Source organism: Peromyscus eremicus, chromosome 14, assembly GCF_949786415.1.
Source record: "Peromyscus eremicus chromosome 14, PerEre_H2_v1, whole genome shotgun sequence".
In the NCBI taxonomy this organism is placed as follows: domain Eukaryota; kingdom Metazoa; phylum Chordata; class Mammalia; order Rodentia; family Cricetidae; genus Peromyscus; species Peromyscus eremicus.
This window is the reverse complement of record NC_081430.1, coordinates 65116809-65131873: the sequence shown is the minus strand read 5'-3', so window position 1 is coordinate 65131873 and position 15065 is coordinate 65116809. Positions and strand designations below refer to the sequence as shown.

The 15065-nt window shown below is 38.8% G+C and overlaps 1 protein-coding gene across 1 annotated transcript in view; it reads left to right on the top strand.

Annotated features, from left to right (window-relative positions):
* The window catches only part of Sp4 (Sp4 transcription factor), a 65907-nt gene that overhangs the window by 32430 nt on the left and 18412 nt on the right, over positions 1–15065 (top strand). The window contains exon 3 of the mRNA XM_059279470.1: positions 11306–11534. Within this exon, the coding sequence (XP_059135453.1) occupies positions 11306–11534 (229 nt within the window). The remainder of the gene's footprint in view (positions 1–11305; positions 11535–15065) is intronic.

Below are 15065 nucleotides of genomic sequence, written 5' to 3'. Positions count from 1 at the left end.
CAGCAAATGAAGCATAGCGACCTTCTAATGTATTGACTTTGGATTGGAAGGAAGTCTGTTGACCAGAAATGAAGTCCATGTGGGCGAGTAGTTTTGCATGCACACTGCTGCAATCAACCATTGATAGTGAGTATGGAAGTGCTGTGTTCAGAATAGCACCCTGTCTTAGTTAGGGTTTCTATTGCTGTGAAGAGACACCATGATCATGGCAACTCTTATAAAGGAAAACATTTAGTTGGGGCAGGCTTACAGTTTCAGAGGTTTAGTCTTTTATGATCATGATGTGACATGTTGGCATGCAGGCAGACATGGTGCTGGAGAAGTTTCTGAGAGTTCTATATCTTGACCTGCAGGCAGCAGGAAGTGGTCTGTCCATCACACTGAGCATAGCTTGGGCAAAGGAGACCTCAAAGCCCACCCCCACAGTGAATACTTCCTCTAACAAGACCACACCCACTCCACCAAGGCCACACCTCCTAATAGTGTCACTCCGCACGAGCTTATGGAGGCTAATTACATTTAAACTACCACACACCCTTTGAATGTTTTTTATTGCATTCTTCTCCCCCCTTCACCTCCTGGATGAGTCTACCTAGACTGGCAGAGACACGTATTAGCAGGATCATAATAATGCTAATAGAAAAAGATAAAAGAAATAGTTATTATGCAGTAGCACCCTCTCATTTTTAAAAAGATTTTATTTTTAATTATCTTGGGGCATGCGTTGCACATCTTAGTGCAATGCCTTTGGAGGCCAGAACAGGGTGTTTGAATCCCTTGAAACTGGAGTAATATAGCTGTTTGGTAAGCATCTGACATGGTGCTTGGAACTGAACTCTAGTTACAGAACCAGCAAACACTTAACATGTCTTTAGTCTACAGTATCTCTTTTAACTCCACGGTCATTGGATGCAATAAGTTTTTTGAGGGGGCAGTAGTCTAAGTTGAGCTTGCTGACTTGCACTTAGAGTCTTAGAACTCAAATGAGAGGTTGAAGCCGATGGATCATGATCTAGTGAGATTAGTCCAAGAAGTCAATATGTAGGAACAGATAAAAATGATGTATTGAAGTTCATAAGGCAGCAGGACTATCATTGACCAAAATGGGGCATTTAAACTTTATTATTAGCCTGTCTTATTGAGTGGCTATGTGTTAGGTTCTGTTCCTGGTTCTAGAGATGTGAACAGTGAACATAACTTACCTGCTTTTTGGAACTCAACATGTAGAAGTATGGTAAGAGGCTAGGGAGATGGCTGCACAAGCTTGAGGACCTGAGTTCAAATTCCCAGCAACCACATAAAAATGCTGGTGTGTTTGTGCACTGTGACCCCAGTGCTCTGAGGTCAGGGCAGAAACAGGAGCATTGCTAGGGCTTGCTGATGGCCACTTAGTTCCAGGTTCAGTGAGAGACATTGTCTCCAGAGAATAAGGTAGAGTGATAGAACAGGACACCCAGTGTCTTCCTCTGACTTCCATGTGTGTGCTGTGTGTGCACACACCAAATACAAAACAAGTCGGCTAAAACAGAAAAGAAAAGATAGAAAAAACAAAGATGAACAAAACTAGGTAGGTAATTATTAGACTGAAGAGGAACCATTTTCAGATGTATGATTAGGAATGGCATTTCTAAAGAAAGGAGGTTTGAACTGAAACCAGAATATCACTAAAGAGTCAACTATCTTTGAATAGCAGAGGCACCCCTAGCCAGGCTGGAGAGTATGTGCCAAGTCCCTACAAAGAGGAATACTATATTTGTTTAGGGCCAGAAGAATAAGGAGCATACTGAGCCAGGGAAAGACTGAAACAAGGTGAGGACTGAGATGTTGGCTTGCACATGTCCTGCTTTAGAGTTTGGTGGCTTACTGGATAGTGGAAATAAAGGCAGTATATTGAATGTGAATTGTCTGGGAAATACATCTAGATGAAGGATGTTACTAGATTTAAATACTAAACCCGAGTATACCTTGCTTTATGTTATTCATCAGAATTCAGGATGTATAGACCTTGAACAGATGGAAATGCTCATAATGTGGAGGCTCGTGGAGTTTGTCAAAGACATGGTGAAGAGCTCTAAGGATTCTGGGATCTTTAAGCAATTCTTAAGATAATGGAGGTCATGTTTGATACCATTACAGCCTGAAAGGTGTGAACAACTGTTGTGTAAATGATAGCTAGAAATTTGTGGTTAGAATATCTCAAGTCTTCAGGGGATGTAAAGAATGCCTCCCATCTTGAACTACTTGCACTTCCCTGGGTTCCATGCTATAGAGATTTTGTAAAGCACCTGTTCAGAAAGAACTCTGTTTCCAGAGATATTTGTTTCCTTGCTGTATGTTATTGTGATTCTAGGCACACAAGTAGTTTGGTTAGCTAAGGTCATACTTACAGGATCTTTTATGGAATATTTAAAACTTGTAAATATTCAACGTACATTGAGGCATTGTAAATTATATTTGTATTTGTATATTGGTTTACAATATAAGATTTTACCTATGAAAAACCAGCTTGATCATCAGAAGTGTCCCTTTTCTTTCTGAGGGGTGGGGGCTAGCAGTGGGGATTGAATGTTAGGCTTCATGCATTGGGAAGCAAGCCCTTCACTTACTGAGCTTCATCCCCAGCCCCAGAAATAGTGTGTGTGCCTGTGTGTATGGAGGGAAACAGACAGAGAGGGACACACACAAACACACACACCACAAACCCCTCTCTTTCACTGTAACACTGGATGCCCTGGAACTACTATGTAGACCAGGCTGGCGTCCAGCTCACAGAGATCTGTCTCCTTAATGCTGAGATTAATGGCATGCACCACAATACTTTGCAGAAATGATTCTTGAAGTCAGTAAGAGACATGAATTTATGGGGGTTGGGGTTACTGCTTTGGGATAAGAACACAAGAGTCCCTGAATGTGTGATGGTGACTTCACAGATGGGGCCTCACTTGGGTCACTTTTACCATTATGTGTTGATTCAAAAATAAAGACGTTGTGATCTTCCTGAAACCCTTCCTAACAAAGTCCGTATTTTACATTCAGCCTACTGTGTCTTCAGGTTCAATCCTAAAATGTAACCAACCCACAGATGAAGTATTTGGGGCAAGGGATGCAATTTTATGACTTTGGCTAACTTTTTTGTGGGTTGTTTTTATTTTTGAGACGGGGATTCACTATGCAGGCCTAGCTGTCCTGGAATTCACTGTGTAGACCAGACTAGCTGTCACCTCAAAGAGATCTACCTCCTGAGGGCTGGGATGAAAGGTGTGTGCCCCCCACACCCAGCAACTTCTGAGACTATAAAAAAAGAATACAATATTACAACTTCTTACATAGGTTGTATTAGATGTTAGAAGTAAACTAGTGGTGATTTAAACTAATGGGAGGATGTTGCGTATAGGGACTATGCAGAGCTATGCCATTTTGTGTAAGGGACGTGCGCATCTGTAGATTTTAGCATATGGTGTTAGATGGAGAAGAGAGTTCTGAAATCAACTCCTGTAGATGCTGAAGGATGGTTGTGTTGTGTTTTAGCCATGGGTGCCCCTAAGGAGTCAAAGGGCTACAGATTCACAGTGGAGGTTGAGATTAATTTGGATGGGAGAGTCAGTCAGGGATTAATTTGTTGAGAAAAGGTGGTATTTCCTACTTGGTGATTTTCAGTTTTCCATTTAAAGTACCACAAATGCAGTTTTAAAATAAGCACTTTTATTTTACCCTACATTTGTTTCTGCTAGCATAGTGTATCCTTGTAGTGCTACTCAATTCAGTGGCTAAGAGGGACAATAGCTAACGTGTTGTAAACGGTTCTGTGCCATGAACTATAGTGATGGATTTGTAAGTATTATCCTTCTATCAAATCTCTGAGGTAGATCTCTTATAAATTGATGTTTTCTTTCCAGTCTGTTCACATGATGAATCAAATATGGGGAAAGAGGTGGTCATAAGGCATATCAATTTATACTGTAGGATAAAGTCAAGCCATGCAAATCGTTCTGTCATGTAGGGAGTCTTTCTCTACCCTGTCAACCAGCTCCCAAATAATGACACAGAGTCTTCTTATTAATTATGAAAGCTTGACCTTAGCTTAGGTTTGTCCCACTAGCTCTTATAACTTAAATTAACCCATTTATTTTAATCTACATTCTGTCACGTGGCTCATTACCTCATCTCTCCATACTGCCCATACCTCAGTGTCTGGCTGGTGACTCCACCTTCTTCCAAAAGTCTTTTCTGTCCCCAGACTATTGGCTATTGGCTGTTCAGTTTTTTATTACATCAATCACAGAAAATACATCCTCACACCATGTACAAGTATCCCAGAGTTCCCCATCTTTGTCTAAATACAAAGGAAAGGTTTTAACTCTACCATAGTAAAACTATATACAATAAGAACAATTATCAGGTAAGAATTAATTAAAACAATTACATTCACAATGTCCAGTTCATTTGTATTTGGCAAATTCAGAGAAAGTACTATATTATTTATCCTATCTTAGTGAGCCCAAACTCTTTTACCTAAATAGTTTTCTATCCTAACTTGTATTATCAATCCAAAACTATCTTTCAGACCTCAAAACATTTTCTTAAACAATTTAAGCTTTTATGTCTCTCAACCTTATATACTTTATAACTCCTTTGTGAGTTGCTTTTCTGAATTTGGTAATAAGGAAAACTGTAACTTTTAACTATCTCGACTTCAACTACACCAGAGACCCAAGAAGGATATAATATTACCTGAATAAACAGGAAGTGTAGAGCAAGCAACTTCCAAAACTATAGAAATGACAGAAACATATGGCTGCCTGGACAGTCACCCAAGGTTCCTCTGCAACATTGGGGCATCCGTCTTTGGCCTTATAGGCCTACAGTATCTGCAGACTTTTTTGTGAAACGGGAAATATTTGGAGGACTGTCCTACCTTGTCTTGGCAAAGTTTGGCCATTGCCTTCTTTTGTGTTCTGCTTGTCTAGTTTGACAGTATACTGTTACCAGTCAAGGCAAGGGCAGTTTCTTGCCCAGTAACTAACTTTGCTGCAATAAACATAAACTCCATATGGAGGTTCTTCAATCCCCATTATTCTTTTTTGAAGTAAATTGGTGCTGCCAGGAGCAGACATATCTTACTGTCATGAAAGCCTAATATTATTAAAACATCTTAAATGCCATATTTGGTAGGTTTCTCAAGTTTTTGAAGACCATCTATCTATCTGAAATATATCTCTATGACCTTGAAAACATATCTAACATGACTACAGATTTGATTGTTGTAGATGACTAACTACTAACCTGTGTTTCTTAATTATCCTAAATGGTTTATAATAATAGCTTTCAAGGACTAGAACTTTACATGACATTTTTAAAGGAGCTGCATAGGTACAATACCTTCAACAAGAGTAGAAACATATATACAGTATGTTGTAACAAAAATAACCTTAAATTTGTATCACTATACAAAAATCCATACCAATGTAAAATATTTGAGACTAGTAGTTACTTTTTAGTCTAAAAGTAGATTCAATAATCCACCCTTTTATTCTGTCATTCTTGTATCTCCTTTTTTTCAGAGAGAGATATCTTTGAATCTAACCTCCCTTGCTTAGTTTCCTCCCTAACCAGAACCAGTAAGAATTTGCAACCAACCCCCCTAAATGATGACAAACACCCATAACCCATTGAACAACCAAAAATCATTCACCTTACCTCTTGGGAATGTGGGCATTGTATTCTTAAAATTACTTCCTGTTGTCTGAGGGAGACAGCAACTTTAGGGGACTCTTTGAAAATTGGGTTAATGGTCAAGTCCTGGGAGAGCTAGCTGTATTATTTGTTGTCCAGTCTCTGTGTAATGGGAAAGTTTAGGGCTGAAGTCCTAGCTGAAGTAAGTGTGTGAGGCTCGATCATCTCAGGTAGCAGCTTTGAAGTAGTTCTAGATGCAGAATTTTGAGGAAACTGCAACAGAGGCATTCTGAGAGGCTGGATCACCTGGGCTACTTGTCTTCATTGATATCTGGTCCTTTTCTGAAAACACAAACTTTCAAAGGTAGCATATATATCTGTGTTAACACAAGTATGGAATGTGCAGTACACACAAGTCAGCTAAAGATGATTTTTTTGTTCTGTGTTTGAAATATGATGCAGGTAAAAGGCACCTGTCAACTTTATAAGTCCCTTTGGACTGCATAACCAAATCTCTATCCATGCCATATGAAAGGATGGCATGTAATAATAAGTCATGAGGACTCTGTAGCCAACAAGATTTATCATGTCTCATCCAGTCTTAGAGCTGTTCCCATGTAGAGGGATTAGCATATACATCACCTGTCCTGTAGACTTTCTTGGCTTCTTCTTTTATGTCTGTAGCCAAGATTTTCAGGAGGTCTCCCCCAATCAAATCTGATATTCATCAATTTTGAAGAGAACCATAACTTTTTGCTTCCTGTGGAAACAAAGACATAACCCCTCCCCCAATACAGCATATTTTCTGACTTCCATTTTGAAGTGAAGACATTCTTAAAATATATAGGTTGGTGTAGCTGGAAGCTTTCTCTGGTGTTGCCCAGCCCCACAGTCCCTCAGCCGCTTATAAAATAATCATTCAGAGGCTTAATATTAACTACCAATTGCATGGCCTATGGCAGGCTTCTTGCTAGCTAGCTCTTATAACTTAACTCATTTCTATTAATCTATAAGTTGCCACATGGCATGGCATTACTGGTCTGCTGGCATCTTGCTGCTCCTTCCATGGCGGCAGCTGGCATCTCTCTCTCTCCTTTCTTCTCTCTGTATATCTGCTTGGATTTCCCACCTGCCTCTAAACTGCCTTGCCATAGGCCAATGCAGCTTTATTTATCAGCCAATCAGAGCAACACATATTCATAGCATACAGAAAGACATCCCACAGCACTTCCCCTTTTCTATCTAATCAAAAAGGAAGGTTTTAACTTTAACATAGTAAAATTACATATAATAGAACAGTTATCAAGCAGAAATTACATTTATAATGTCTAGTCTATTTGTATTTGACAAAATTAAAGAAAATATTTTATCTATCCTATATTCGTGAGTCTTAAGGTTTCATATCTAATTTATCTTTTATCATAACCAAAGAAAATTATAACTATTTAGTCTTCAACTACATCAAAGACCCCAGAAAGATATATTACCTAAGTAAACAAGAAGTGCATTAAAAGCAACTTGGAAAAATCTTGAATGACAGAGACAGCTGGCTGCCTTGACAGTCACCCAAAGTTCCTCTGTAACGTTGGGGCCTATAGGCCTAGAGTTTTTTAGTCTCTCCTCCCTGTGTCCTGTAGAATATCTGGCAGTCTCCTCTGTGAAGCAGGAACCTGAAGGACCATCTCGCCTTGTTTTGGCAAAATTTAGGGGTCATTTTTCCTTGGTATCTATATGTCCAGTCTATATAACATACTGTCAAGCAGTCCAGGCAAGAGTAGTAGTTCTTTGCCCAACAGCCCATTTTGTGTTAAGAAGAAGGTAAACTCCATATGGAATGTCTTCAATGCCCATCTTCCTCTTTGAAGTAAATCAGTGCTGCCAGGAGCAGACATGTCTCATTGTTCAGAAAGTCTAAGTTTTTAAAACATTTTAAATGTCATATTCTGTAAGTCTTTGAAGTATTTGAAGATTATCTACCTAATTGAAATATACCTTTATATACCTAAACAATTTAATTAACATGACTATAAGTTTGATTATCTTAGATGACTATAATCTGTATTTCTTAATTATATGTTACAATTTTAAATGATGCCTTAAATAAAAATAAAATAATGCCTTAAACAAGAGTAGAAATATACATACAGAATAACAAAAATAACTTTAACTTTGTAATAAACTAAAATCTATAGTAATGTAAAACATTTTAAACAAGTTGTTGTTCTTTAAAAGTAGATTCAGTAATCTACCCTTTCATCCTATCATATCTATAATATCCCCTTTTCTTCTTTAGAAAGAGATTGCATTTATAATCAACCCCCTTTAAATAAAAATAAACAGTTTTTTATAAACAATATTTTGGGAATTTGGGCATAGCTTCTCCTATTTTCTGCTGATTGGGGGCATTGGTAATCTTATGGGTATCCTGAGAAAATTAAGAATTATAGTTAAATCTTCGCTGTAGTAGTCTGTGAGGATGGATTGTCTCAGCCAGTTGCTTTGAAGCTGATTTTGAATGTTGGAGCATCTGGGCCATGGTTATGGGAGACCTTTCAGGAGGTCTTGGCTGATCAAACTGTATTAGTCTGGAAGCAATCCATAGGTTCTCATCTCCTGTGGAAACAAAAGCAGAACCTCTTTTCCAAAGCAACGTATCCTTAGACACAAATTTTGAAGTCAAGATACATTTAAAATATATATTGGTTTAACTCAGCAGCCTTTATAATCAAATGTCTTATTGTAGTTAAAAATCCCAAAGACAATATAATCCATATCCTCTGTGTGATTTCTATCTTTACATGGCTTATTTTTTATATTTTTTTATCTCTTTTAAAATTATCTATTTCTTTATATAACTGTCTATCCTCCTTTTCCTCTCTCTTCCAAGCCTACATATATTTTTACATATAATGTAAAAAACCATTTAGAGGTTTATCCATCTGAATCTGTGGACTCTGCCCACTTCAGCTTCCCAACATGGCGGAGGTACCCAGGAGAGTCAAGCTTATCCCGCCAACTCTAGGGTTCATGATCCCTTCAGGTAGCGTGCAGCTGGCCTGTAAACCCTTTTTGTCTGTATGAGTAAAGGTTAAATCCACCATGCAGCATGCTTTGCAGCTTGGAGACAGCTCTGTACCGAGGCGGGCATCCGCAGTGCTGCGCTCAAGCCTGAATGCTTCAGCATCTCTGTACCAGCCTGCATGAGACATGAAGTAGGAAGCTTGTTTTGGCTCCACTTTAGAATCTTTTATTAAGTTCTCTCATGTTTTAGGTGGAAACTCAAGCTGACATGTTGGGCAGCCAAATGTAGTCTGAAGGTTTCTCCCCCCACGCCCCACTCCACCCCTGCCTCGTGTTCCCATGTTCCTCCGGGCGTGGGGCTGATAATAAAGCTGCATTGGCCTATGGCAAGGCTTCTTGCTAGATAACTCTTATAACTTAACTCATTTCTATTATCTATGAGTTGCCATATGGCTGTGGCTTTACCGGTCTGCTGGCATCTTGCTGCTCCTTCCACGGCTGTGACAGCTGGTGTCTCTCTCTCTTCTCCTCGCTTCTCTCTGTGTATCTGTTTGGATATGTCTCTAAGCTGCCTTGCCATAGGCCAATGCAGCTTTATTTATCAACCAATCAGAGCAACACATATTCACAGCATACAGAAAGACATCTCACAGCATGTTGGTTTAATTTGCCAGTTTCAGTAATTCAGTATCTCTCAGCAGCTATTGTTTTTTGTACATTAGAGCTTAAATTCAAAGTCAACAAAGTACCATACAGGATCCAGACACCCTGTGTATTTCCCATCTTTATGCAACTTATTGTTTTTTATTACTTTACTCAAGATTTTACTTTGTTATTTTTAAACTTTTTTAATGACTGTCCATACCCATTTTTTACTGTATCTGTTTAAAGGTTTTCTTGGTATGGACTGTTTTACCACGTGCCCCCGCACTCTCGGACTGTGAGACAAATCTGAAATGGCCACGCCAGCTGCTCTCTCTGCCCCACCCCTTTTTCTGTTTTCTCAGAGCCTAGCTTCATGCCAGCACATTTACTGCCCCAGCCCTGGGAAGCTGCTGTGTCCATGATGCGGCAGGCATTTTTACCTAGCACACTGGCTGCTCAAGTGCTCTGCTGCACTGCAAGGCCTCTTTAAAAGAGCCCCACCTCTGTACACCAAGCCTACCCTGCCTGAGAGACCGTTTCTCAGGCCCTCTGTGGATATTGAAGCCTCCACATTGGACACCATATGTAGCGAGTCTTTCTATGTCCCACCAGCCAGCTCCCAAATAAGGACACAAAGACTTCTTATTTAATTATGAATGCTTGGCCTTAGCTTAGGCTTGTCCCACTAGCTCTTATAACTTAAGTTAACCTATTTATTTTAATCTGTGTTCTGTCACGTGGCTCATTACCTCATCTCTCCATACTGCCCATGCTGCTTCCTCAGTGTCTGGCTGGCGACTCTGCCTTCTTCTTCCCAGTCTTCCCTGTCTCCAGAAATTCCACCTATGCATCCTGCCTAGCTATTGACCATTCAGCTTTTTATTACACCAATCACAGCAAATACATCTTCATATAGTGTACCAATATCCCACAACACTGTCATATTATACATTTTTCATAGTTTTCTTAGTAAGGAAGCAAAGTTAGTATATACCTGAGACGTGGTCCAAGGATTAAAAGCAAAAGTATAAGAAAAGACTAAAGTTAAAAAAAAAAATAGGTTTGCTGTAGTGACTATAAATACGTCATTGTTGATTTTGCATTTAAACCACTTAGGATGGATGTGGTGATGGTATGCCTGTAATTTGAGCATTTAGGAGGGTGAGGCAGAAGGATAGTGAGTTTGAAGCCAGCTGAGTTAAGTAGTGAGCTCTAGGCCAGCCTGTGCTATGTAGCAGTGCCCTGTTTCAAAAGAATAAAGTAATAAGACATTTAATTCTGTTATATACTAAAAAATAAAACAAAAGTTGTCATCATTAAGGAGGTGTTTGCTTGTTTAGAAATGAGAAATGTCCCTAATTCTTAATCTTTTCACTAGGATTTTTTTATTCCTGTATTTTCTTTTCTTTCTTTCTTTTTTTTGTTTTTGTTTTTTTGTTTCTCGAGACAGGGTTTCTCTGTGTAGTTTCGGTGCCTGTCCTGGATCTTTCTCTGTAGACCAGGCTGACCTCAAACTCACAGAGATCCACCTTGCTCTGGGATTAAAGGCATGCACCACCACCGCCCGGCTATTCCTGTATTTTCTTGGCATATGAGATAATATTGTTGACTGTAAGTAATAATGGTTTGCATTTATATAGCATTTTCCATCTAGGGATCAGTGTTTTCAGGTATCTCATGAGTCCTCACAGTATTTCAGTCAAGTGGTTATGTTTATATATAATCCCAGCAGCTGGAAAATGACAAATTGAGTCCCTAAAACAAATAGTGTATGTTTTGGAAGGATTAGCTTGGTATAAATCATTAACCCCTTTGTTCTTTGTGCATTGCTAAAAAAAAATAAAACAAAAAAACAAAAAAAAAACCTAACATTTTAGAGCTTGAAAATGTTCATATGAATTTTTTCATCATTTCTTTAGGAATAGGAAGCATTCTAATGCTCTGTTTTTCTGTCTTTCTCTTTTAGGTCAGCAGCAAGGACAGGATGGAGTGAAAGTCCAGCAAGCTACGATAGCTCCTGTAACGGTGGCAGTTGGAGGGATTGCTAATGCTACGATAGGTGCTGTTAGTCCTGACCAACTCACACAAGTGCATTTGCAGCAAGGCCAGCAGACCTCTGATGCAGAGGTGCAGCCTGGCAAAAGGCTTCGGAGAGTTGCCTGCTCCTGTCCTAATTGTAGGGAAGGAGAAGGAAGGTAACTGCCGTTCTCACCCTGGCTCTCTGGAATGTTAAGCAGTCATTGGCCACCTCCAATCACTGGAGCCTCCTGAGCATTCTCTCGCAGAAGCTGGAATGCAATGTTGTTAAGTTGGGCTGCTTTGTGTTTTATAATTTTTAAGAAATGAATTTCTTTTTTCCTTTATTAGGTGAAAACTTTGAACACCTTTATTGATTTCAAACTAACTCCTGTTCCGTGCTGCTTGCCTATTTGCAGCATACAGTGCAGTAGTTTGTAATCAGTCAGTTATACAGCTGTCACCACAGTGTGTTAAACCACTTTTGTCATCTTCAAAAAAAAGTTCTGTCCCTCAAACTCCTCAGCTCTACTAAACTGATTTCTGTATTTATAGATTTTACTATACTGGACATTTCATACAAGTGGAATCATACAGTATTTGAATTTTTGATGGCCAGTCAATACTTCATTTCTTCTGTGAACAAATAATATTCCATTGTGTGGAATATTTAGTATATATGTAGTACTTGTTTATCCCATCACTTGATAGACAGCAGAACTCTTTCCTTATTGACCATTATGACCATATGACCAGTGTATACATGTATATAAAAGTGTGCAGGCAGACATTCAGATTCTCTCTCCTCTCTCTCTCTCTCTCTCTCTCTCTCTCTCTCTCTCTCTCTCTCTCTCTCTCTCTCTCTCTGTGTGTGTGTGTGTGTGTGTGTGTGTGTGTGTGTGTGTGTGTAGAAATAGAGTTGCCAGGCTGTGTGGTGACTGTTGAACCATTTAAGGAACTGCCACACTATCTCCTAAAGTGGCTGCACCATTCTAAATTCCCACCAGCACTGTATGAAGAAGGTTCCAGTTTCTCTGTAGAATTGCTAGACTTTGGCATTACCTGATTTTTTTTTTAAGTCAGCTTAATACTCAGTCTGAAAGTGATATCAAGGTGTGGTTTTGATTGAAATTTTCTTAGTAATTAGTTGATCATCTTTTCATGTGGTTTTTGATCGTTTGTGTATCTTTGGAGAAATGTGTTTTTAGATCCTTTTTCCACATTTAATTGCAATCATTTTTAAAAATCACTGAAGAGTAGTTCTTTATATATTCTGGGTATAAGATCTCACTAGGACATGATTTGGAGATATCGTTTCTTAATGTGTGGAATGACCATATACTGTCAAGATTATGTCTTTCAAAGCACAAAATCTTTTGAAGTATAATTTTTTGTTTGTTTCTTCTCCCTTGTTTGCTTTTGTTTTTTATGTCATGTTGAAGAATCCATTGCCAAATCTAATGAATGTTCATAGTTTTGTTTTTGAGTTTTACAGATTTTACTCTGAGATTTAGATATAATAATTCTTGGTTCCCTTTTCTGATATGATGTGAAGGAAGGGTACACCCAGCATCAATTTACTGAAGTTTCTTTTCCCTCTTGAATGGTCTTAGCTTCTATTTCTCAAAATTGCTTTAAGTGTTTAGCAACACTGGGGATTCTGTATGAATTTTAGCATTGCTTGTCAGTTTCTACAGAGATGGGAGGTGGTATTCTGATGGGAATTTAGGTGAAACTGCAGGTCAGTTTGGGGACAGTGACAACAATATTGGGTCTTCAGGTCCATACAAAGAACACCTTTCAGTTTATTTAGATTTTTGCTAATTTGTTTCATCAGTATTTTGTGATTTTTTTTTTTAGAGTGTAAGCTTAGCATTTGTTAAATTTATTCCTGTTAAATCTTCCTGATGTTATTATAAATGAAGCCATTTTTTTTTATTTCTCATTCTAAGTGTACAGAATCACATTGGCTTTTGTGTACTGATCTTATATTGTGGAATGTTGATGATTTCTTCTTGTGCTTTTCTTAATGGTTGCTTAAGAGTTCTATATCTACTGGACTGAAGAGATGGCTCAGCAATTAAGAGCACTGGCTGCTCTTCCAGAGGACTCAGGTTCAAGTCCCATCACCCACCTGGTGGCTTACACCTGTCTGTAACTCCATTCCCAGGGGATCCGAAACACTCTTCTGGCCTTTGTAGGCACTTGCACACATGTGGTATGCAGACATATATGCAGGCAAAGCACTCATACACATCTTTTAAAAATTGAAGATTTCTATAAACCAAAAATACACACTGGAAAAAAGATGGTATTCATCATGTTACACAAAACTCAACTCCAAGTGGATCAAGGATCTCAACATAAGACTTGATATCCTGAATCTGATAGAAGAGAAAGCATGGAATAAGCTTTAACTCATTGTCACGGGAAAGGATTTTCAGAACAGAACACAGATAGTACATTAGACCAATGACTAGTAAAAGGGACTTCAGGGCTGGAGAGACATGGCAGCTCACAACTGTCTGTAATTCTAGTTCGAGGAAATCCAACACCCTCTTCTGGACTTAGCAGGCATCAGTCATGCAGGAGATACACAGACAGACATGCAAGCAGAATTCACAAATGAAATGGTTGAAAAAAAATGAAGGGGGCCTCATGAATCTGAAAAGCTTCAGTGTGGCAAAGGACACTGTCATTCAGACAGTTTGCCAGCCATACATCCAGTAGAGGGTTAGTATCTAGAGTATATAGAGAACTAAAAACTGAACATCAAGAAAATAACCCAATTAAAAAGTGGGGTACAGAACTAAGCACAGAATTTTCAAAAGATGAAGCACGAATGACTGAGAAACACTTTTTAAAAATGTTCAACATCTTTAGCCATCAGGGAAATTAGAACCACCTTGAGATTTCATCTCCTACTGATCAGAATGGCTAAGATCAATAAAACAAATGACAGCTCACATTGGTGAGGATGCAGGGAAAGGGGTTGTTGCTGGTGGGAGTGAAAATCTGTACAGCCATTATGGGAAACAGTGTGGAGATGCCTCTGGAAGCTGGGAATTGATCTACTTCAAGATCCAGCTATCCCTCTCCTGGGCATTTACAGAGACACTTGCTCGTCTATGTTTATTGCTGCTCTATTCGTAATAGACAGAAGTTGGAAACAGCCCAGATGTCCATCAGCTGATGAATGGATAATGAGAATATGGTACCTTTACACAGTGGAATATTGTTGAGCTGTTAAGAAAAATGAAATTTGAAGGCAAATGGGTGGTGCTAGAAAAAAATCATGCTGAGTAAGGTAATCCAAATCCCAAAAGACAGATATCATATGTCATATGTTCTTTCTTATATGTGGATGTTAGCGTTAAACTTTCAAAATATATGCTACAATCCAAATAACCACAGATGTTAAGTACCTAGTAAGGGACCAGGGGAGAAGAGATAATTTCCCACATAAGGAGAGATAAATTAAAGCTATGGAGAAATAGAGGGGCCACTAGAATAGGAGGATTAAATAGGGATGGGGATGGGAAGGAAGAGTAAGGAAAGGAGATCAGGAGGGACAACTAACACTAAAGGCCATTTGAAAAAACATGGAAACCTACTGTAGAAGCTTCCTAAATATATACGTATATGAAAGGAATTTAAATGGAGTCACTAAATAATAGGGGAGACAATGCCCCAACTAGATATCTTATGCC